General features: G+C 47.0%; 1 protein-coding gene across 1 annotated transcript; it reads left to right on the top strand.

Annotated features, from left to right (window-relative positions):
* The first annotated feature begins 21,247 nt into the window (after positions 1 to 21,247).
* Positions 21,248 to 21,796, top strand: TMEM275 (transmembrane protein 275). Its single transcript, XM_069981902.1, has one exon. It carries the CDS (start codon positions 21,248 to 21,250, stop codon positions 21,794 to 21,796), a length of 549 nt encoding a protein of 182 aa, XP_069838003.1.
* Positions 21,797 to 24,493: the final 2,697 nt, after the last annotated feature.

Raw genomic sequence — 24,493 nt, 5'->3', positions numbered from 1 at the left:
GATATTTTTAGGGAACTGTTCAGGTTTAAAGTGTATTTGAGGGGACTGTGTGTTAGAAAGCCTCACGAAGCACCCCATTTCAGAAACTGCACCCCCTAAACTCTGCAAAAGCACATCCAGAAAGTTTTTTAACCCTTTAGGGGAGTCACAGAAATAAAAGCTAAGTGTGTAAGAAATTTGAAAATTTTAATTTTCTGTGCAGAGATTTTATTGTAATCCAATATTTTTCATAATTATAAACCTATTACCAGAGAAATGCACCCCAATATTGATTGCCCCATTTCTGCAGTTTATAGAAATACCCCATATGTGGCCCTATTGCGCTATTTGACGCAACCACAAGCCTCAGATATAAGGGAGCGCCTAGTGAATTTCAATGGCTCCGTTATTTTTGGTCATTTTTGACTGTACCACTTCAGGTTGGCAGAGGCTCTGGGGTGCCAAAACCTAAAAAACACCCCTAAAGGGACACCATTTAGAAAACTACACCCCTCAAGGAATGTAACAAGGGGTGCGGTGAGCATCTGGACCCCACAGGTGCTTCACAGATTTTCCAAACAATATGGCTTGAAAAAGACTAAAGTATTTTTTACACTAAAATGTTGTTCTAGCCTTCAATTTTTCATTTTCACAAAGGGATAAAAGGAAAAAAAAACACAAAACATGTAGCACAGTTTCTCCCGAGTACGGAAATACCCCACATGTGGACATAAAGTGCCAAGCGGGCGCAGGACGAGCCTCCAAAGGGAAGGAGCGCCAATTGGCTTTTGGAAGCTGGATTTCACTGGAATGGATTTCAAGGGCCATGTCGCATTTACAGAGCCCTCGTGCTGCCAAGACACTGGAAACCCCCCACAAGTGACCCCATTCTGGAAACTACACCCCTCAAGGAATCTAACAAGGGGTGCAGTGAGCATATGGACCCCACTGGTGACGGGCACAAATGTGGAAAAATGTGACGTGAAAGTGAAAATTTTCATTTTTTCACTTTCATGGCACAAATGTGCCCGTCATCCAGGGGTCCATATCCTCACTGCACCCCTTGTTAGATTCCTTGAGGGGTGTAGTTTCCAGAATGGGGTCACTTGTGGGGGGTTTCCAGTGTTTTGGCAGCACAAGGGCTCTGTAAATGCGACATGGCGTTCATCATCCATTCTGGCCAAATCCAACCTCTAAAATCCAAATGGCGCTCCTTCCCTTCGGAGGCTTGCCCTGCACCCACATGGCGCTTTATGTCCACATGTGGGGTATTTACGGACTCGGGGGAAATTGCTCTACACATTTTGTGTGTTTTTTTCTCTTTTAACCCCTTGTGAAAATGATAAATTCAAGGCTAGACCAACATTATAGTGTAAAAAATTTAATATTTCATTTTCACGCCACATTGTTCCACATTTGTGCCCGTCACCAGTGGGGTCCATATGCTGACTACACCCCTTGTTACATTCCTTGAGGGGTGTAGTTTCCATAATAGGGTCACTTGTGGGGGGTTTAACTGTCTTGGCAACACAGGGGCCTTTTGAATGCAACATGGCCCCTCGAAATCCATTCCATCCAAATCCAGCCTTCAAAAACCAAATGGCGCTCCTTCCCTTTGGAGGCTTACCCTGCACCCGCATGGCGCTTTATGTCCACATGTGGGGTATTTCCGTACTCAGGGGAAATTGCTCTACACATTGTGTTTTTTTTTATCTTTTAACCCCTTGTGAAAATGAAAAAATCAAGACAAGATCAATGATTTAGAGTAAAAATTTTAAAAAAATTACACTAAATGTTGGTCTAGCCTTGATTTTTTTCCATTTCCACAAGGGGTTAAAAAAGAAAATGAACACAAAACGTGTAGGGTAGTTTCCCCTGAGTACGAAAATACCCCACATGTGGACATAATTTGCCATATGGGCACAGGGCAAGTCACCAAAAGGACAGAGCGCCATTTAGAGGCTGGAATGGGGGATGGAGGCCATGTCGCAATTACAAAGCTCCTGTGCTGCCAGAACAGTAGAAACCCCCGACAAGTGACCCCATTCTGGAAACTACACCCCATAAGGAATCTAACAAGGGGTGCAGTGAGCATATGGACCCCACTAGTGATGGGCACATGTGTAGGACATGTGCCGTGAAAATAAAAAATACCATTTTTTTCATTTTCACGTCCCAAATGTGGCCGTCACCAGGAGGCCATATCCCCACTGCCCCCCTTGTTAGATTCCTTATGGGGTGTAGTTTCCAGAATGGGGTCACTTGTGGGGGGTTTCTACTGTCCTGGCCGCACAGAGGCTTTGTAATTGCATCATGGCCTCCTCTAATGGGAATGGCAGCCATACCTATTTAGCTGGGGAAAAGGGACAATTCTAATTTATTTGGGGGTATTAGGCCAATTATTAGTTTATAAGGTTGGAAATGACAGGTGTCCATCAAATTCAACCTGTGTTGATCCAGAGGAAGGCAAAAACCCCTCGTGAGGCAGACGACAGTAGCCTCATCACAGGGGAAAAATTCCTTCCCGACTCCATAATGGCGATCAGAATAATCCCTGGATCAACGTGACCCCTGAAATAGGAATAAGGGACAGAATTTAGATAATGTAGAACCCCAATGACGTGTGGTGCGCCTTGGAGCGATCCAATATGCAGAGGCCGGGGGGATCAGGACAGGTGTCACACTGGTAAATGGTGTCCTTCCTGATCCCCCTGTTACCCCACACTCTGCACTTCTTCTGGGGTCTCCTGTTCTCCAGTGTGGGGGACGTCACCTGGAAAATGTTGTCCTGGTGCGATACGGGGTCCTTCATATCCAGAAGCGCTGGGTCCGCTCCATGGCTGCTAAATATTAGGGCTCTATTACTGCTTCTGATATGTTCGGATCGTGCCGCAAGCTACAGTAACTCGGGCAGCGAGGGACCGGAAGAGGGGGTGCTGGTATAAAGGTTATCCCCGTACGGGTGGTGGTGACCTTTATCCAGCAGTAGGAAGATCAGTTCCCGGACGATCTCCCCACTAACTCCGAGGATGGGGGGGGGAAGGGGGCATCTGGGGGCTGCATTCGAGTGTCCCTTCCTTCATACACTCTAAGGGTACGTGCACACTGCGGAATCGCGAAGGATAACCCTTTGTGCATTCCGCAGTTGGCACCCGCCGGCGGACTGATGCAGGCGCACGTCTCCGTCCGTGTCGTAGACTCCATTCTATGCACGGGCGGATTCCGCTCTGCGTCCAACGTGTTGATGGAATGACGGATAATGGAATCCGCCCATGCATAGGATAGAGTCTATGACACAGGCGGAGACGCGCCCCTGCATCAGTCCGCCGGCGGGTGCCAGCTGCGGAATGCACGAAGGGTTATCCTTCGCCATTCCGCAGTGTGCACGTACCCTAAATCTGTAAGTGTACCCTGAGGTACTCTCACAGAGTTTGTAGAATTTCACGCCATACCGTCATCTCTTATTGGGACGGTACTGGCGGAAAAGACGTGTCTGGGGGGCAGCGTACGCTACGCTACTCCCAGACACGTCACTGGATGATGAGGAGGATGAGGATGAATGGAGGAAAGAAGGATCCCCCCAATTTATCCTCACTGTCTGTTTCGGTGTCGGAGGCAATAATAATGTATGCGTCCGACACCGAAAACACCCTGGGGGCCATCTTTATATGGGGATTGGTATATGGGGTATGTAGTGGTGTAGTGTAAAACTTTATTCAATGTAGTGTGGTGTAATGTAGTGTTTTTTTACGTGTTTTTTACAGTAAGTATACAAAAAAAACCTACGCCAAAAATGGTGTTGCTGATGAATGCCGCACTTATGTTCGGCACTTATAAGCAGACCGTGGCAGTAGGATATAAAAAAAAAACACCCTACGCCAAAAAGGAGGAGTTGCTGATTAGCAGCGCACTTTCGTGCGATGCTGATCAACACTCAGCGGCGATAGGGTGCGGAAAATAGAAAAAAAAAAAATTGGGAAAAAATTTTTTTTTTTTACTACATTCTGAACATCCCTGTAGTGGCTGATACGTGTATTACACTTATCAGCCGCTAGGGGGCAGCAGAGCGCAAGATCCGAAAATAGACGACGCTGGAGCCGGAAAAATACGAAAATAGACGACGCTGGAGCCGGAAAGAGACGATCGGGACTCACGGAAGAAGCCGAAGATGAAGAGGACGCCGGGAACCCGGAAGACGCCGATCAGGACCCCGGGACAGGTGAGTAATGTACAAATACCTGCTCCGGACCCCTCAGCTACCTAGCTGAGGGGTCCGGAGCAGGTATTTATTACTTGTGGGGACTTTGATCGCCGTGAACGGCCGGCCGGCTGGCCGGCCGTTCACGGCGATCGGGACGGTGGTACCGTGACCACCATTACTTTTTACAGTAATGGCGGTCGGTGCCGTCCTCGGACAGCACCGACCGCCATTTTTTTCCGGGTCATCGGGCCACCGATGGCCCGGAAAGGTTCCGATCGCCGCTATGGGCTTATCAGCCAATAGCGGCGATCGTCGGCATGGGGGGGGTTAACAACCCTCCATGCCGACAGGGAGAGATGGCCTGCTATGTATTATAGCAGGCTATCTCCCCCGATCGGGACCCGGCCGGCCGCGGCGCCCGTTTAAAGGGATGACGTACCGGCACGTCATGGGTCCTTAAGTGACAGTGATCCATGACGTGCCGGTACGTCATGGGTCCTTAAGAGGTTAAGGGGGTCCATACCAAACGAATTAGGGGTAATGTAGTAACCAAGAAACGAGACTTCCTGGATACCAAACTGGCATTTCGATAACTTGGCATACAGATTATTCTGCCTCAGAAGCTCCATTACTGTACGTACATGTAATATGTGAGAAGCCCAATCAGGTGAAAAAATCAGAATATCATCCAAATAGACAACAAGGAATCGTCCCAAATGTTCACGAAATACATCGTTCACAAAGTGTTGGAAGACCGCCGGAGCATTACATAACCCAAAGGGCATAACAAGATACTCGAAATGGCCCTCTGGGGTATTAAAGGCGGTCTTCCACTCATCCCCCTCCCGGATCCTTATAAGATTATAAGCTCCACGTAGATCCACCTTAGAAAACCATTTGGCACCAACAATTTGGTTAAACAAATCCGGAATGAGGGGTAACGGGTGTTGATTTTTAACCGTAATTTTGTTCAACTCCCGGTAGTCAATGCAAGGCCGAAGCCCACCGTTTTTTTTTTGCCAACAAAAAAGAAGCCCGCCCCCAAAGGAGAGGAGGAAGGACGAATATGGCCTTTACGTAAACTATCCCTTATGTACTCTCGCATGGCCTCCCTCTCAGGACATGATAAATTAAAAATACGACCTCTAGGATATTTTACACCAGGAATTGATAGGACAATCATACGGTCTATGAGGAGGCAATACTTCTACTGCCTTTTCATCAAACACATCCGCGTAGTCAGACAGGAATTCTGGAATCTCTCCCTCCCCAGGGGAACATTCTGCCAGCGACACCGGGATACAATGGGAACTACATTCAGGACCCCACCGAGTAAGTTCCCTACTAGACCAATCAAAAACAGGGTTATGCAGTTTCAGCCAAGGCAATCCCAGAATCACATCTGATGACAAATTATGCATAAGGAGAAAATCAAGATGCTCCACATGAACAGATCCCACCTTGACTTCCAAGCGTGGGGTTATGTATCGTACGTCCCCCTGGGCAAAAGGAGCCGAGTCAGCCCCAGTAACATTCACTGGGCACCTGAGCCGGAGGGGACATACCTCTAAACCGGAAAAAAACATGGGGTTAACAAAGTTCGCTGACGACCCAGAATCGATCTGGGCGTAACCTGAAACACTCCTGTTCCTTATTACCAAAGAAATAGGTAACAACAATTTATTCTTGAAGGTTACCTGTGTGCCTGAGAGACCCCCTCTCAGGCGCTGAAGTTTTCTGGCGGTGATCCGGGCCTGGACGGACACTGCCGCACCCGATGTCCTGCCTTCCCACAATACAGACATAGGTTGTTCTGTAACCGATGTGTTCGTCTGGCCTTGGCGTCAGTAGAGTCCACCTGCATCGGTTCTTCTGGTGTGGGCGTAACAGGAGGGGAAGGTTTAGGGTAGGAGCCTGGAGTCACTGGGGTTCTGGGAAGGTCTGGGGTACCTCTCTCTCTCTGCCTGTCTCTCAGACGTCGGTCAACCCTGATGGCTAACGTCATACTCTCCTCAAGTGAGTCAGGAGTGGGGTAAGCTACCAGCATGTCCTTTAGTCGGTCACTTAACCCTGCCCGGAACTGGAATCGGAGGGCTGAGTCATTCCAAGTGGAGAGGACGCTCCACTGTCTGAACTCAGAACAATATTCTTCTACGGGTCGCCTGCCCTGCCTTAACCCTGTCAGCTGACGCTCAGCATTGGCGGCACTGTCAGGGTCATCATATAGTAAACCCAAAGCCCCAAAAAACTGGTCAACTGAGAGTAATTCTGGTGAAGCAGGTGGTAAGGAAAATGCCCACTCTTGAGGTGCCCCTTGGAGAAGGGATATGATAATGCCGACCCTCTGAGACTCGTCTCCCGATGAGCGGGGGCGTAATCTAAAGAACAGCTTGCACCCCTCCTTGAACACACGGAACCTCCTCCTGTCCCCCGAGAACTTATCCGGGAGCTGAACGGGTGGCTCAGGAGGTGGCGGAGGGGTCACCGTGATTTGTCGGGGTGTCGTCTCCTGATCCTGAACCCTTACAGCAAGCTCCTGCACCATGGTGTTGAGCCGCTGCATTTGGTCCACGATGTTCGACATGGCGGTCCTATTGTCCATGGGGCAATGGCAGTATATATATGGCTGGCTAATATGTCAGACTAACACAGACACAACCAGACAGTGGGCCCTATCTGAACCACCCACTGTCCCTGCCTAATTGCCTCAGCCGACCCTAGGCGGTCGCGGACAACCACGGAGACGTTCCCTGCGCTATATACGTGATACACAAAACAATACGGACAGACGAACACAATAAGGAATAGTAAACCAGGCCGGGTCAAACCACACGGGCAACGTAGTACAAAATCAGTAATCCAAAAGAGTAGTCACAAGTCAGGCAGGAGGTCAGAAAAACGAGTCGAGCAGTAGAAGGGATAGGACGGGGAGCGCAGGAATATACAAGGGAGAGCTGGGACCAGGAATACACCTAATTAGCCAGCGCTGGGACTCTGTGTGCTTAGCTTTTATGCTGACCAAGAGCCCGGTCTGGATCCTTATTGGACCGGCGCTCTGATCTTCCAGGTACAGACAGGCAGAGAAACCTGTCAATCACAGCAACAACACAGGTGTAAAATCAAGACCAGGAGCTTCTCAGCTTAACTCCTGCATAGCCAGAAGCTGAGAAGCAATCGGGTGTGGCACACAAAGGAAAAACACCAGGTCCAGTTCACACAGGCTACTGCAGATTCCTGACAGACGGTGTTTCTGATGGCAATAACTTCTGCCAAACGCATAGGGGAATTACAGGCTTTTGCTTCGGTAGAACCATATACTACCTTCCTAGAGGACAGGGTTCTCTTAAAATTTCTTCCCACTTTTTCTCCAAAGTGTCCCTCATTTTCCAACCTAAATCAACTGGTAACAATACCAGTACTTCCATCAGATTTAACTTCTGGCGACACTGAACTAGGTAAACTGGATGTTGTAAGATGTTTAACAACATACTTACAGAGAACACAGGAATTCAGGAAGTCAAAAAACCTATTTATATCCTTTGCAGGGAAGAATAAGGGACTGAAGGCATCCAAACCCTCAATATCCAGATGGATTTCTGAATGCATAAATATTTCTTACCAGATTAATGAGAAGGATCCGCCTGAATTCACCAAGGCTCATTCAACCAGAGCAGTTTCCTCATCTTGGGCGGAGAGAGCTCTTATCCCTCTGGAATAGATTTGCCAGTCAGCCTCCTGGTCCACTCCTAGAACCTTTTTCAAACACTATCGTGTTAGAGCCTCTGAATTTTCCACTGCAGGGTTTGCCGCTTCGGTGGTCAGCCAGGCTTTTTTGGAATCCCGCCCTAGGGATTAATTGTCGTGCTAAATCCCCATTATTGTGCCGCTGATGGACGTAAGGGAAGAGTACATTTGATGGATAATGTGTTTTCCCTTAGTCCCATTAATAGTCCCATTAATGATAATTTAATTTTGTCTTTACAATTGACTCATGGAGTATGGGGGCCGGCCTCCTCTTATACTGAGGGAGGAGGGGCCTATTCTGTGTATTTCATTAAAGTTATTTTTACTATTAAAATTCCGTTTGTCCTGCATAAGCTCACAGGGGCAATAATACCCCATTATTGTGCCGCTGATGGGACTAAGGGAAAACACATTACCCATCAAATGTTCTCTTCCTGCAGGACATACAGCAGCTGATAAGGACCAAAAGACTAGAGATTGTTTAATATGAGCAATTTACAAGACCCCAGTTGATTTAAAAACATAATTTTTTTCACCGGAGTAGCCCCTTAAACTATCCCCACCAATATTTACTAACCTGTGCTAGATAGTTCACCTTTATGCTGGATGGACCCCCAGCCTCTATGTATTGTTTTTATTGGAATATATATATATATATATATATATATATACAGTATATATATGCATTGTTTAAAAAAAAAAGAAAGATGATTTAAAACTACTAAGTGTATATATTATTTACAATGTTTCCTTCATAATGGTGACATGGGGACAAACATATAGGTAAGAGTTGAAGGGGTTTTGTGGGCAAAATGGACTGATAGGTTATCCACAGTACAATGAATGGGCAGAGCTCTCAGTTTAATATTACATGGAGCTCACAGGTTGTGGCTTGGTCGATAGTCTGTGATGGATATGATGTATAGGAGATGACTATTGACTCACTGCAGACCTGAGATGGTGAAGACATAAGATGGGATCCACAGTTGTGAAGGATGGACCCCGCTGACTCATGGGGACCCCCAAAGGATGGCCGGATGACCGGACACGACTGTTCTGCGGTGACCTGTGGTTATTCCAGGAATAATTACTGAGCTCCTCCACGTTCAAATCATTCCGACTAAAAAGTGGACTTTGCTTCCATAGAAACCGGTAACCATGACAACAGCGAAGCACAAGGACAGCCAGGATACCCAGGCGTCTTGTGCTAGCCGTAATCCTGACAAGATTCGGTAATTTACTGTTTTTGATAATCGCCCGCGGAATAAAGGATCCACCAGCCATCTCCGGGCTTTAGTGATGCATGTACATGAGGGACGGGGAACCTGCGGCCCTCTAGCTGTGGCAAAACTACAATTCCCATAATGCCTGGACAGTCAAAGCCTTAGCTGCCCAGGCATGATGGGATTTGTAGTTTTCCAACAACTGGAGGGCTGAAGGTTCCCCATCCCTGCTGTACATGATCCGGTCAACAGTCCTAACAATCTATATCGCCATCAGTCCCTCCATCTGTATTATGTGAAAGTTGCGGTATGGAGGATTGACGTTGAGGGAGGCGGCCATGGAATGTGGCTGTTCTAGGGATGAGGGTGCCAGAGCTGCCACCCACGCAGAGATGGGAGCCTCCGCTTCAAGTTCCACCAGTCCCATTGACTCAATGATATTCAATGTCGAATTCCGCCTTCCCCAAAACATGTCAATGCTTTGGGCGGACGGCGGAATTTACAGCGAAATATCATTGAGTCTATGGGACGGAGACCGCACGGCAGAATCCACTTTAAGTCTCCGCACGTAGTGTGCACACAGTGGCGGTCTTTGGCACCAAGCACCAACATCCAGGGGGGCCCCCACGCCCCGCTCTTGTGCTCAAGACCGCTGGACAGGGCCGCTGCCCCGCTCGCTGCTGCCATCTGAACTGTAACTATGAGCACTCGTAATGAGTGCTTATAGTTACATGCAGCAGCACTGACAGGGCGGGAGACATTGGCTCCCTTCCTGTCAGTCACTCTTGTGGCCGCAGGAAGGGTTTTCCCTGCGGTCACAAGTGGCAGCTTTGTCCTTGTGATGACGGCGTTCCAGTGAGATCACTGGAGCATCGGCGCCAGGAAAAGGGGAGTGCGGCCTCTTGTGATCGCAGGGGGGAAAACCCTTCCTGCGGCCACAAGAGTGAAGAGAAGAGGAGACCCCCGGACCCAGGTGAGTATAAGTGTTTGTTTTATTGTGTTATATACTGTATGGGAGGGGGGGCACACAGGGGTCTGTTTAACTGGGGTAGCACACATCGGGGGTCTATATAAATGGGGGGAGCACACAGGGGGGCTATATAACAGGGGGAGCACACAGGGGGACTATAGACTACTGGGGCTTTACAGAGGGGTCTATATACTACTGGGGGCAGCACACAGGGGGTCTATATACTACTTGGGGCAGCAGAATGGGGTCTATATACAACTTGGGGAGCACACAGGAGGTCTATATCCAAGTGGGGGAGCACACAGGGGGGCTATATACTACTGGGGGAGCACACAGGGGTCTATATACTACTGGTGGGGCACACAGGGGGTCTATATACTACTGGGGGAACATACAGGGGGTCTATATACTACTTGTGAGGCACACAGGTGGTCTATATATAACTGGGGGAGCACACAGGGGTCTGTATACTACAGGGGCAGCACACAAGGGGTCTATATAATACTGGTGGGGCACACAGGGGGTCTATATACTACTGGGGGAACCACACAGGGGGTTTATATACTACTGGAGGAATACACAGGGGTCTATATCCAAGTGGGGGAGCACACAGGAGGTCTATATCCAAGTAGGGGAGCACACAGGGGGGCAAAATACCCCTGAGGGAGCACACAGGGAGCCTATATACTAGTGGGGGAGCACACAGGGGGTATATACAACTGGGGGCAGCACACAGGGGGTCTATATACAACTGGGGCAGCACACAGTAGGTCTATATACTTCTGGGGGAGCACACGGGGGGGGGGGCTATATATAACTGGGGGAACACACAGGGGTCTATATACTACTGGGGGAAGCAAACAAGGGGTATATACTACTGGGGGCAGGACACAAGGAGAATATACTATTGGGAGCAACACACAAGGAGTATATATTACTGGCGGTAGCGCACAAGGGGTATATTGTTTTGGAACGTCCCTGTGTGCATATACTTATATACTTAAAGGTTTCTCACTTTCCCTTCTTCCTCCTGTAACATGTAAGAACAATGACATCATCCCAGGGAATTATATCATATGATCATCACTTCTGACGTATATCATCATCAGAATCAGCATCCCGGGGATGACATTATCATTCGAACTCAGACGAGATATCGCGACTCTTGGGAGTATCGCCCTGACGTTACACGACATCGACAGATTCTCCGATGCGACAGAGAGGGTGTCGGGTGCGCTGTGCTCGGCTCTGGCGGCCCCTGCTGGCGGCTGCGGGAACTGCTCATAACCACATGGGCTGACGGCGCTGACACCCGGGAGACAGCGGCGCCCCGGAGCTGAGAGCCGAGGCTTCCGCCCATCACCGCCCCCCTAACGGCAACGGAAAGGGATACTGAGCGCCCGCACACCCGCTCATCCCCGGTGAGTCTAATGCTCCGCATTACATCACAGCAAAATACACCCGAATCAGGGAGCGAGGAAGAACGGCAACAAGGGGTTAATCTACTAAGGAGACTGTGGGAATGGGGGCAAATACAGAAGGACTCGGGTAAATGTAGGGGGCAGTATATAAATAAGGACTGGGGTATAATGTAGGGGACAGTATATAAATAAGGACTGGGGTATAATGTAGGGGGCAGTATATAAATAAGGACTGGGGTATAATGTAGGGGGCAGTATATAAATAAGGACTGGGGTATAATGTGGGGGCAGTATATAAATAAGGACTGGGGTATAATGTGGGGGCAGTATATAAATAAGGACTGGGGTATAATGTGGGGGCAGTATATAAATAAGGACTGGGGTATAATGTCGGGGCAGTATATAAATAAGGACTCGGGTAAATGTAGGGGGCAGTATATAAATAAGGACTGGGGTATAATGTGGGGGCAGTATATAAATAAGGACTGGGGTATAATGTGGGGGCAGTATATAAATAAGGACTGGGGTATAATGTAGGGGGCAGTATATAAATAAGGACTGGGGTATAATGTGGGGGCAGTATATAAATAAGGACTGGGGTATAATGTGGGGGCAGTATATAAATAAGGACTGGGGTATAATGTGGGGGCAGTATATAAATAAGGACTGGGGTATAATGTCGGGGCAGTATATAAATAAGGACTCGGGTAAATGTAGGGGGCAGTATATAAATAAGGACTGGGGTATAATGTGGGGGCAGTATATAAATAAGGACTGGGGTATAATGTGGGGGCAGTATATAAATAAGGACTGGGGTATAATGTAGGGGGCAGTATATAAATAAGGACTGGGGTATAATGTGGGGGCAGTATATAAATAAGGACTGGGGTATAATGTGGGGGGCAGTATATAAATAAGGACTGGGGTATAATGTAGGGGGCAGTATATAAATAAGGACTGGGGTATAATGTAGGGGGCAGTATATAAATAAGGACTGGGGTATAATGTAGGGGGCAGTATATAAATAAGGACTGGGGTATAATGTGGGGGGCAGATACATAAGGACTGGGGTATAATGTAGGGGGCAGTATATAAATAAGGACTGGGGTATAATGTAGGGGGCAGTATATAAATAAGGACTGGGGTATAATGTAGGGGGCAGTATATAAATAAGGACTGGGGTATAATGTGGGGGGCAGATACATAAGGACTGGGGTATAATGTGGGGGCAGTATATAAATAAGGACTGGGGTATAATGTGGGGGGCGGCAGATACATAAGGACTGGGATATAATGTGGGGGCAGTATATAAATAAGGACTGGGGTATAATGTGGGGGGCAGTATATAAATAAGGACTGGGGTATAATGTGGGGGGCAGATACATAAGGACTGGGGTATAATGTAGGGGGCAGTATATAAATAAGGACTGGGGTATAATGTGGGGGCAGTATATAAATAAGGACTGGGGTATAATGTAGGGGGCAGTATATAAATAAGGACTGGGGTATAATGTAGGGGGCAGTATATAAATAAGGACTGGGGTATAATGTAGGGGGCAGTATATAAATAAGGACTGGGGTATAATGTGGGGGCAGTATATAAATAAGCACTGGGGTATAATGTGGGGGGCAGTATATAAATAAGGACTGGGATATAATGTGGGGGGCAGTATATAAATAAGCACTGGGGTATAATGTGGGGGGGGGCAGATACATAAGGACTGGGGTATAATGTAGGGGGCAGTATATAAATAAGGACTGGGGTATAATGTAGGGGGCAGTATATAAATAAGGACTGGGGTATAATGTAGGGGCAGTATATAAATAAGGACTGGTGTATAATGTGGGGGCAGTATATAAATAAGGACTGGTGTATAATGTGGGGGCAGTATATAAATAAGGACTGGGGTATAATGTGGGGGGCAGATACATAAGGACTGGGGTATAATGTGGGGGCAGTATATAAATAAGGACTGGGGTATAATGTGGGGGGCAGTATATAAATAAGGACTGGGATATAATGTGGGGGCAGTATATAAATAAGGACTGGGGTATAATGTAGGGGCAGTATATAAATAAGGACTGGGGTATAATGTGGGGGCAGTATATAAATAAGGACTGGGGTATAATGTAGGGGCAGTATATAAATAAGGACTGGGATATAATGTGGGGGCAGTATATAAATAAGGACTGGGGTATAATGTGGGGGCAGTATATAAATAAGGACTGGGGTATAATGTGGGGGCAGTATATAAATAAGGACTGGGGTATAATGTGGGGGGCAGATACATAAGGACTGGGGTATAATGTGGGGGCAGTATATAAATAAGGACTGGGGTATAATGTGAGGGGCAGAAACATAAGGACTGGGGTATAATGTGGGAGGGGCAAGATATACTGTGGGGGATAAAAGTAAGGACTTAAGTATAGTGTTGGAGGTATTGGGGGCTGTGGGATAGTATTGGGGGCTGGGGGGATAGTGTTGGAGGTATTGGGGGCTGGGGGGATAGTGTTGGAGGTATTGGGGGCTGGGGGGGATAGTGTTGGAGGTATTGGGGGCTGGGGGGGATAGTGTTGGAGGTATTGGGGGCTGGGGGGATAGTGTTGGAGGTATTGGGGGCTGGGGGGATAGTGTTGGAGGTATTGGGGGCTGGGGGAGATAGTGTTGGAGGTATTGGGGGCTGGGGGGATAGTGTTAGAGGTATTGGGGGCTGTGGGGATAGTGTTGGAGGTATTGGGGGCTGTGGGGGGATAGTGTTGGAGGTATTGGGGGCTGGGGGGGGGATAGTGTTAGGGGCTGTGGGATGGTTTTCGGGTCCAGACAAGTCATTTAATTTATTTAATTAATTTGCCATTTAATCGATTAACAATCAGAATCCTGAATTCATATTTAGCCACGCCCATTGTGGACGGGCTAATATCGGCCGCCACGATGAGCAGGTTTGTGATTTTTTTTTAACATTATAATCAGTGATGACAGATCTGAATTGTAGGTACTCTGGGGGAGATTTATCAAACATGGTGTAAAGTGAAACTGGCTCAGTTGCCCCTAGCAACCAATCAGATTCCACCTTTCATTTTCCAAAGAGTGTGGGAAATGAAAGGTGTAATCTGATTGGTTGCTAGGGGCAACTGAGCCAGTTTCACTTTACACCTTGTTTGATAAATCTCCCCCTGTATTTCCATTCACGTCAATTTGCAAGTAAGGCTGGGTTCACACTGCAAAAACAAGTACACAGATGCAAGAATGGATGCAATTGTTTGCAATCGGTTTGGATCCATTTTTGCATTGACTTCCATTGTAAAAAAAAAAAAAAACGGATGAAAAAATCTTTTTTTAGGTAACTCACAGACACATGTTTTACAATGATTTTGTGTATGTTAAAAGTAACCATTTAGGGTATATTCACATGGGTGGGCTCGCAGCGAGATTCTCTCTGCGAGCCCGGCAGGTCCTGGCAGTTCCCATACACTACATACTTGCTGCGGTCTAAACGACCTCAGCGAGTATGTAATTCTGCCGCCCTTAACCCCTTCTGCTCCCGCCCGGCTCCCCCGCTGTAAGCATACTTTACCTGTCCTTGCTGCACGGGTCCGGCGTCCTGCTCTCCCGTCCGGCCAATCAGTGGCTGCGGCTGGGCAACACACTAATTGGCCGGACAGGAGAGCAGGACGCCGGGACCCCGTGCAGCGAGGACAGGTAAAGTATGCTTACAGCGGGGGAGCCGGGCGGGAGCAGAAGGGGTTAAGGGCGGTATAATTACATACTCGCTGCGGTCGTTTAGACCGCAGCAAGTATGTAGTGTATGGGAACTGCCAGGACCTGCCGGGCTCGCAGCGAGAATCTCACTGCGAGCCCGCCCGTGTAAATATAACATTTACAAACGGATACATACAACAGACTGCACAAATACAGTGTGAACCCAGACTAAGGGTCCTATTTCACGGCCCGATGGGGGCCCGATCAACGATGTAAACGAGCGCTGATCTGCGCTCGTTAGATCGGCGCTCGTTTACTGGGCCTATTCCATGGCCCGATGATCGTGCAGCCCTTGCACCATACATTACCTGGCAGGACTTCTCCTCCGCTCTGTCCTCCTCCCCGGGTCCCACGGCACAGCATCAGCAGCTCAGGAGCGGCCTGACTGAGCTGTCAGACCGCTCCAGAGGTGCTGATGCTGTGCCGTGGGACCCGGTGAAGGAGGAGGAGGACGGAGCGGAGAAGTCCTGCCAGGTAATGTATGCTGCTTCTCAAATCGTCGGTCGTCCGCCGCACACCGCTATTCCACTGTAGTGATGCGCAGAGGCGGACCGATGATTTAAGGTCTGGCGCTAAATAAACAATCAGCCGATGACACGATCATCGGCTGATTGTTTTCTCTATTCCACTGAGCAATAATCGGCCGAATGGGGCCGATTCGGCCAATTATCGCTTCAGAGTGTTATCAGGAACCGACTGTGACTCCCAACTCCAGCTCCTTCATAAATGGCCGTCAGACACCAGGGGACTAATTTATTTAAATGTCCTACATGATCCTGGAGCGACTTCTGAGGCAATAAGGAAAGATATAAAGCAGCTTCTCCTGTGTGTGCAGTGGATGCAGCCAGTCTCCAGCCTCCATGTCCTGAACAACTCACAATCAGACTAGATGGAGCAGGTGGTCTTTTCTGCTGACAGTCTTCTATGTTTCTAACTAATATTCACCATACACACAGATACACTGCTAACAATGGCAGATATAGGGGGGTATAGAGGTTCGACATAGAGATATAGAGGTCAGACATAATCCCAGATCTATCAGCTTTCTGTCATCGTCCACGCTATTAAATCATGGCACCACAGGAACTACCCGCTCAGCCAGTCAGTGACATTACAGGATCGGGAGCCTGGCTGCACTGCAGGGGCACAGGAACAGGTAAATAGGACTTTTTTTTATGATCTCACCACCCCCTACCCCCCCTGGATTTTTCACTGTTGCCCAAAATACCCCTTTAATTTCTGCCCCTCTCTATTTCTTTCTTTGACACACACAGCCTGCCGCAGCCATAGCGCACACACACACACACACACACACACACACACACACACACACACACACACACACACACACACTGCTGCTGCCATAGGACACAAACACAGCCTGCTGTTGCCATAGCGCACACACAAACACAGCCTGCTGCAGCCATAGCAGACACACACAGCCTGCTGCAGCCGTAGCACACACACACAGTCTGCTGCAGCCATAGCACACACACACACACATACAGCCTGCTGATGCCATAACACACACACCCTGCTACATTTATAGCACACACACCCCTTGCTGCAGCCATAGCACACTGAAGAAAAACACACCACATTGAGGACAGAGGTTACTGCTACACCACTCATGGCTTCTCCTTCTCTTTATTACACAGGATATTTTCATATTACACTGCTGCTCATATATAATCATCCAGCATCCAGGAAGAGAACAGCACAGATCTCCCCCCCATGCAATGGACTCTTCCAGATCAGAAACAGGCTGCCAAATAGTGACCAACAACAACTCCCTGACCCCGCTTATCTAATAGGGCCAGTGCTTTATTACTGATATATGGAGGAAACTAATATGTGAGAAATGGTTTTCTGGTTTTAATAAATTATTATTATTATTTATAAAGCGCCCTTAATTCCAGAGCACTATACAGGCGACAGGGGTAACAAACAAGAACATTACAAGATCAAAACACATTACATGAAGGCAGATGGCAGACTAGTACATGGGCAAGAGGACCCTGCCCGCGAGGGCTTACAATCTATAAGGTAATGGGAGAGAAACAGGAGGTAAAGTGCAGCCAGTCAAGTGTGATGCAGAATTATTATAGGTTGTAGCCTAGTTTGAAGAGATGGGTTTTCAGGTTACTTTTGAAGGACATGATGGTGGGTGAGAGCCAGATGTGTCAGGGTAGCGAGTTCCACAGTATGGGGGAGGCCCGGGCAAAGTCTTGGAGGTGGTTGTGCGAGGTACGAACAAGGGGGGAGTGCAGACGGAGGTCACTGGAGGATCGAAGGTTGCGTGAGGGACGGTAGCGGGATATCAGGTCAGAGATGTACGGAGGGGACAGGTTGTGGATGGGCTTGTATGTCATGGTCAACAGTTTAAAGTGAATACGTTGGGTAATTGGGAGCCAGTGAAGGGATTGGCAGAGGGGAGAGGCAGAGGTAAAGCGAGGGGGAAAAGTGGATTATTCAGACGGCAGAGTTAAGGATAGACTGGAGGGGAGCAAGGGAGTTAGATGGAAGGCCAGAGAGGAGGATGTTAAAGTAGTCCAAGCGGAAAATAATGAGAGCATGGACCAGCAGTTTGGTGGAGTCAGGGGTGAGGAAAGAGCGGATTCTGGAAATGTTTTTGAGGTGAAAGCGACAGGAGGTGGTCAGAGCCTGAATATGTGGTTTAAAAGACAGGGCAGAGTCAAAGGTGACCCTATGGCTTATATTGATAGAACATAAACTATATTAACCCCGTCAGGACTGGGTGCATTTTTGCTTTTCCTCCCCGTGTTTAAAAGGTCATAGCACTTTCTTTTTTTCACATACAGACCCACATGACCCCTTATTTTTTCAACTTAATTTTTCCAAAAATATGCTGCAAAACCAAAAATAATTATTTGCACAGTGAAATTGAAAATAAAACACATTTTTTATACGGAGGGGGGGGGTTGTGTTTACACCGTAAGCCCTATCTTTGATGGCTTTTAAAAAATTAAAACCTTTTTAAAAATGTAGATGCTCCTTAAAATTATAACACTTTTATCCTTTGGTCTATGGGGCTGTGTGAGGTATTATTTTTTTGTGCCATGATCTATTCTTCCTATCGGTACCTTGCTTGCGTGTATGTGACTTTTTGATAATTTTTTATTAAATTTTTTCTGAATTTGATGTGACAAACAATCAGCAATTTTGCACTTTAGAAGGTTTTTGCTCTTACCGTACCGTGTGAGGTCAGTAATGTGATAATTTAATAGTTCGGTCGATTGCGCACACGGCGATACTAACTATGTTTTATTTTTATTTACAAAATGGGATAGGGGGGGGGGGGGTGATTTAAATTTTTATTAGGGGAGGGGATATTTTTATTCATGAAAAAAACTAGATTTTTTTTACACAGTAATTAGAAGTCCCCCTGTGGGATACTTTTATTACAACTACACTGATCTCCCATTGAGATGAATGCTGTGTTTATAATAAAGCACTGATCCATTAGATCAGTGCTCTATTACTCAGATTTGACAGCTGCATCTTAATGGCTCATTAGCGGGGCGGTCCGATCGCCGCCGTCCCAGGCTATTAATATCAGCTGGTATCGGGGTAGTTCAGAGCAGGGTTGCCGCGTGGCCCCCCTCTGAACTCTCCTACCGGACCCAGGACATACAGTTATGTCCTGGGTTGTGAAGGGGTTAATGAGGAACATTTATAAAATCACCAATAAAATCACTGATGGTCGAACCCCCTGCAAATGAAAGGCAGTATATAAATAAGGTCTGGTGTATAATGTAGGGGATAGTATATAAACAAGGAGTGGGGTATAATGTGTTTATAACACACAGTATATACTTTGAGTAGGTGCCCCTCTGTTTGTTGTAGTCAGTATTGACTACAATGGCATTCCTATGGATATAACATGCAGAGTTTTGTTTCTCATTGATTGCTTCATTGGAGGTCGCCATGTACCAGCCTCCCGCTGGACCTGATGTGTGAATGAGACATATGAGCCATTATCTTCCACCCACCAGTCATGGGTACTGGCACGGCCGGGATGCAGGAGGCTGTTCTCCAGAATCTCCATCCTCCCCCGGCTGATTCATCACACGTTATGACTCACTATTTGTTTTCATCCTTCATCGGAATGATCTGTTTTGCAAAGATGAAATGATTAACCATCTGCATTTGGACATATTGAGCAAAGTCATCCCAGAGGCCGGCAGTGGTTCCTTAAGGGTGATATTCACAAAGCATCAAGCAAGCAGACAAAAGACACACGTGGTCAACACCCTGAGGCCCTATGCACATGTCTGGAAAATCTATCCAGATTTCTTATCAGGTACCACCGGGTTCTGCACCTAGCACTTTAAATGTATATACTCATAATCAGTAAAACATACAGTTAAAAGCAATGCTGTGTTTTCTAGAGCAATGAGCCATTGGCTCCCGGCCCTGTCAATCACTCTTCTGGCTGGAGGCATAATGCTGTCTCCAGCCAGAAGAGTCATTGACAGGGCCGGGAGCTAATGAGCTGCCTTAGCCTCCCTAGCGCTGCAGCGTACAAATGACATCATTCAAGCTCTTGTAGAGCAGGAAGGGAGAGGAAGGAGTCTTAGAACGGTAACGCTGCGGCCTACAACAGGTAAGTATAGCCTTTTTGTTTCTGATGGTTTCCTAAAGCCTCCTGAAAAGCTTCTTGATCAGTATTTTCTGACTGTAAAAATGGCCGCATACATGCGCATGGGGCCTGAGATAGGATCACTACAGCCACACTACAGACAAGAGACTCATGTGTCCTACACCCTGAAATAGGAATGCTACAGCCACACTACAGACGAGACACATGTGTCCTACACCCTGAGATAGCAACACTACAACCACACTACAGACAAGAGACACACGTGTCCCAAACCCTGAAATAGGAACACTACAGCCACACTACAGACAAGAGACACGAGTCCTACACCCTGGGATAGGAACACTACAGCCACAATACAGACACGAGACACACATGTCCTACACTCTGAGATAGGAACACTACAACCACACTACAATCGAGACATGTGTCCTACACCCTGGGATAGGAACACTACAACCACACTACAGACAAGAGAGACCTGTGTCCTACACCCTGAGATAGGAAGACTACAACCACACTACAGACGAGACACATGCGTCCTACACCCTGGGATAGGAATACTACAGCCACACTACAGACAAGAGAGACCTGTGTCCTACACCCTGAGATAGGAACACTACAACCACACTACAATCGAGACATGTGTCCTACACCCTGGGATAGGAACACTACAACCACACTAAAGACAAGAGAGACCTGTGTCCTACACCCTGAGATAGGAAGACTACAACCACATTGCAGACGAGACACATGTGTCCTACACCCTGGGATAGGAACAGTACAGCCACATTACAGACAAGAGACACGTGTCCTACACCCTGAGATAGGAACACTACAACCACACTACAGACAAGACACACATGTGTCCTACACCCTCGCACTCCAGGAACAGATGGAATCAGTATTTATTGAGATTTGTCGGACCAGTCTGACAGAGGCACTGAGATTTGTCCCATCATCCATATCCATTAATCTCATACCTAAATATTTGCTCCTGTTGAGTGCTCGGACTGCTTGGTAATCGTCTGCTCTCACTATATTTACAATATAAGGGTTTTTGGCTTTTGCAAGTCTGAACGTCTAATCGGACAATCTTAATGCTTGATCTGACCCCTTAGAGGATGACTATTATGTGATGTGCCGGGCTGGTCAGGGTGCAGTGAACGCAGGTGAGGACAGGTCCCTTCTATGGACAGTATACCAGACATTTGTGCTGAACCTCCAGACTTCTGGGCCTTGTAGTTCACATTATGCTCCATTACTGATTGTTCTTATGGTTTCAACAGGTCACATGAAGGGGCGGCAGGAGAATTCACATCCAAATCATGATGTTTACAGACAAAAGTAACTCATCGCTGGCACAGAAACCCGCTCCAAAGAAGACCCGTCCTCACGGTTTGCCCTCTCCTGCCTTGTGCTGTGCCTGCGGTCTCTGCATTATGTTGGCCGGAATCAACATCACTTTGGTCGGTGCCTTTGCCTTTGGGACTTTTCTGCCAGTGAACAACCCGCCAATAATCATTGGACCCATCCTATTAGTAGTTGCCTTTGCATTCTTTGGGGCATGCTGTATCTGCAGCCGCAGACCTCCAGCCCATGGAAACAGGAAATGTAAGCCGGGATCTAATATTGGGTTTATTAAACCAGGCAATGCAGCCTTTGAGATTGAGACAAGTGAACACACAGTGCAGGACACAACGGCGGTACAGCTCAGCCCCACCAATTCCCCCGTGTCCTCTCGGAAATCTTCTCCTGTGCATGACAATGCTAAAATGTGCAAACTCTTCACTATGGATGGAAATGGGGCAGCTGCCAAATTCAACGCAGGAGGAGAATCTATACAGCTGAATTTACCCAGAGACCCCGTCACCTAGGATGACCTGGTACTTTACGCTACCTTCTTTATGGCGGCACATGCGGCAGGTAATGTCTGCCAGAAGGTGAAGGGGAAGCAGCCGAAGTGCACCCATAGGAGCCGTGGAAAAGCAGCATGTGTCAGCGGTGGGATTCACCTCGCCTGATGGTGACCTTTGTTTCGTGCTGGTGTTCAGTGTGTAGATTTGTCCTTTGTTGTCCAAGATGAAATCCAGGTGAAGTGGCGGTAAGGTGTTTGGTGACAGCGCTGCAGAGAGATCTATGACTTGCCTCAAATGTATATGCTGCGGAGCCGGACACTAGAACCTCCAGAGACCAAGTACAGTCAGGAATGACAAGAAGAACTTTTCCGTTTTTTTTGTTTGTTTTTGTTGTCGTGGTCATTTTGATATTTTCCAGAAACATGTAAAGATCAAAAATAGTTGAGAACCATTTTGTATGTATATTACTGTTGTACAGAGGCATTGTTATGTATGGTGTACGTATGGTACTGATGACTGTTGCCCCCTATGTAGGGTGTAACGCGTCTGTATAAGATAAGATACACCATAATATGGAGGACAGACACAATATTTCTCTGTATACACTGCTCTTCTGCCTGTACGGTTTTGTTATAGAGGACGTGCTTATAAGGAGGGTGAGGTAGCTTGCCTCCCTCCTGGTTATCGCTCTCCGACTATTCCGTCATCTCAGCTTGTTGCTGTGGAAACTTATTCAACTGAATGGAATTCCTTGTTTAATGTGATTAGAGGTAACGCTGAGCTGTCAGTGCGCTGGAATAGATGATGTAGTCTTCTGGAGCGCATATAATGCGGGCACATGTGAAGCCTCTTGTCCTGGTTGCATTGTTCTCCGTCCATCCTTATATTCTGCTGGTGAGAAGTCTGTGATATAGAAGACTCTGCAGTCCCATTTGGTTCTGTGTTCAACAGTGTGTTTTCTAGAAAGATGCTGCACTTAGGGACAGTCACTTACTTCTTGCTCTGTTCCATCAATGAGAACTCCTCTCATGCTTGTTCTGTTACTTTCCTCTCTGCTGTGTCAAGATTTCTGAAGGCAGATGGTTTTTGAGGGGATTTCACAACCTGGCACCAGGCTTTATTAGTAACTGCAGAATCAGAGCTCTCTATCATTTCATGTAGATTGTCTTCATCATCACATCCAGCTCCACTTTCATCATCTCCAGCTCCACCTCCGGCTCCGACTTTATTTTCACTATCTCCTCCAGCTCCAAGTTCATTATGATTATCATCTCCAGCTCCTCCTTTATCAACACCACTACCACCACTATTATCTTCAGCTCTACCTTCATCCTCATCTTCATTATAATAATCACCACTATCACCTCCAGCTTCTCTTTCATCATCATCATCATCATCACCACCTCCATTATTTGCAGCTCCATCTTCATCATCATCACCACCACCATCATCTCCAGCTCCTCCTTCATCATCATCCTCTTCATCTCCATCACCAGCTGCAAAATCTCTTTTAAAATCAGAAGTCTTCAAACCCTCTACAAATAGAGAAGGGCCCCCCAGTATTCCTTAAAGAGTCACTGTCGTTAATTTTTTTTTTGCAGAAATCAATAGTCCAGGCGATTTTAAGAAACTTTGTAATTGGGTTTATTAGCCAAATATGCCATTATCTGCATGTAAAAAGCCTTTTCCCAGGTGCCCCCCTCCTCTCCTTTCTGTCATCCACTGCTCAGAATCAGGAAATCTCGACAGTTTTTTCATCAGTCGGATCTGTCTGGTCTATGAAGAGGGGAGGGCGAAGGAATGAGATTAGCGGGCAGCTAAGAGCCGAGAACAGAGGATTGCTCAGCGGGGGAGCTATTCAGAGCCCTAATTAGAGGTCAGAGAGGTCCCTGGTGACTGTCAGAGGAGAGAGCCCGATGTGAATGTAAATTAACTCTTTGTTGTCCTGTTTTGCTGCTTTTACTTTCTCTCTCCATAGGAAAACAATGAAGACAGGGGGGTGAGTTTCAAACTGCTTTTTCATGATAAAAATTCATTTTTTGGCTAATAAACCCAATTACAAAGTTTCTTAAAATCGCCTGGACTATTGATTTCTGTAATAAAAATTTTAACGACAGTGACACTTTAAGTTCGATTCAACCCTCACCAAATCTCAAGGTTTCTTTTCTTATATAGGTAATTACAAAGTGAGCATTAGATGCCAATAAGACTTGAGGAGGGTTGAGTGGTGTACAGTGCAGGTGCCCATCTGTTTACCTTTCAGAGACACCTCACACTTGGCATGATTAGAGGGCCCCAGGATACTACATCAGTGCTTCTAATGCTGCATTTACACAGAACGATTATCGCTCGAATTTTCGCAATAACAATCGCATTTGAGCAATAATCGTTCCGTGTAAACTCAGCAAGCGATGAGCAAGAAATCGTTCATTTTGATCTTTCAACATGTTCTCAAATCGTCGTTCGTCGTTCACTAAAAATTTGCAGATCACTTTGTGTAAACAGTCTTTCAAAGATTCACCCTATGTGAAAGAAGGGCTTAAGCGATCTTAAAAATGATCGCAACAACGATTCTTCTTACAAATTTTCAAACGATTTTTCTAACGATTTATTCGTCTAAACGCTGAATGTTATAAAAACCAAATCCTTCAACAATCAGTTCGGCGAATTATTGCATTGTGTAAACGCAGCATCAGTCTGTGAGACGCTCCCTAG

This window comes from Dendropsophus ebraccatus, chromosome 8 (assembly GCF_027789765.1).
Source record: "Dendropsophus ebraccatus isolate aDenEbr1 chromosome 8, aDenEbr1.pat, whole genome shotgun sequence".
In the NCBI taxonomy this organism is placed as follows: domain Eukaryota; kingdom Metazoa; phylum Chordata; class Amphibia; order Anura; family Hylidae; genus Dendropsophus; species Dendropsophus ebraccatus.
The sequence above is the reverse complement of the archived record's forward strand: the minus strand, read 5'-3'. Positions and strand labels throughout refer to the sequence as shown.

What these genes read in the sequence shown, in the direction of transcription:
- TMEM275 (XM_069981902.1), top strand. Translation starts at nt 21,248, where the DNA reads ATGATGTTTACAGACAAAAGTAACTCATCGCTGGCACAGAAACCCGCT.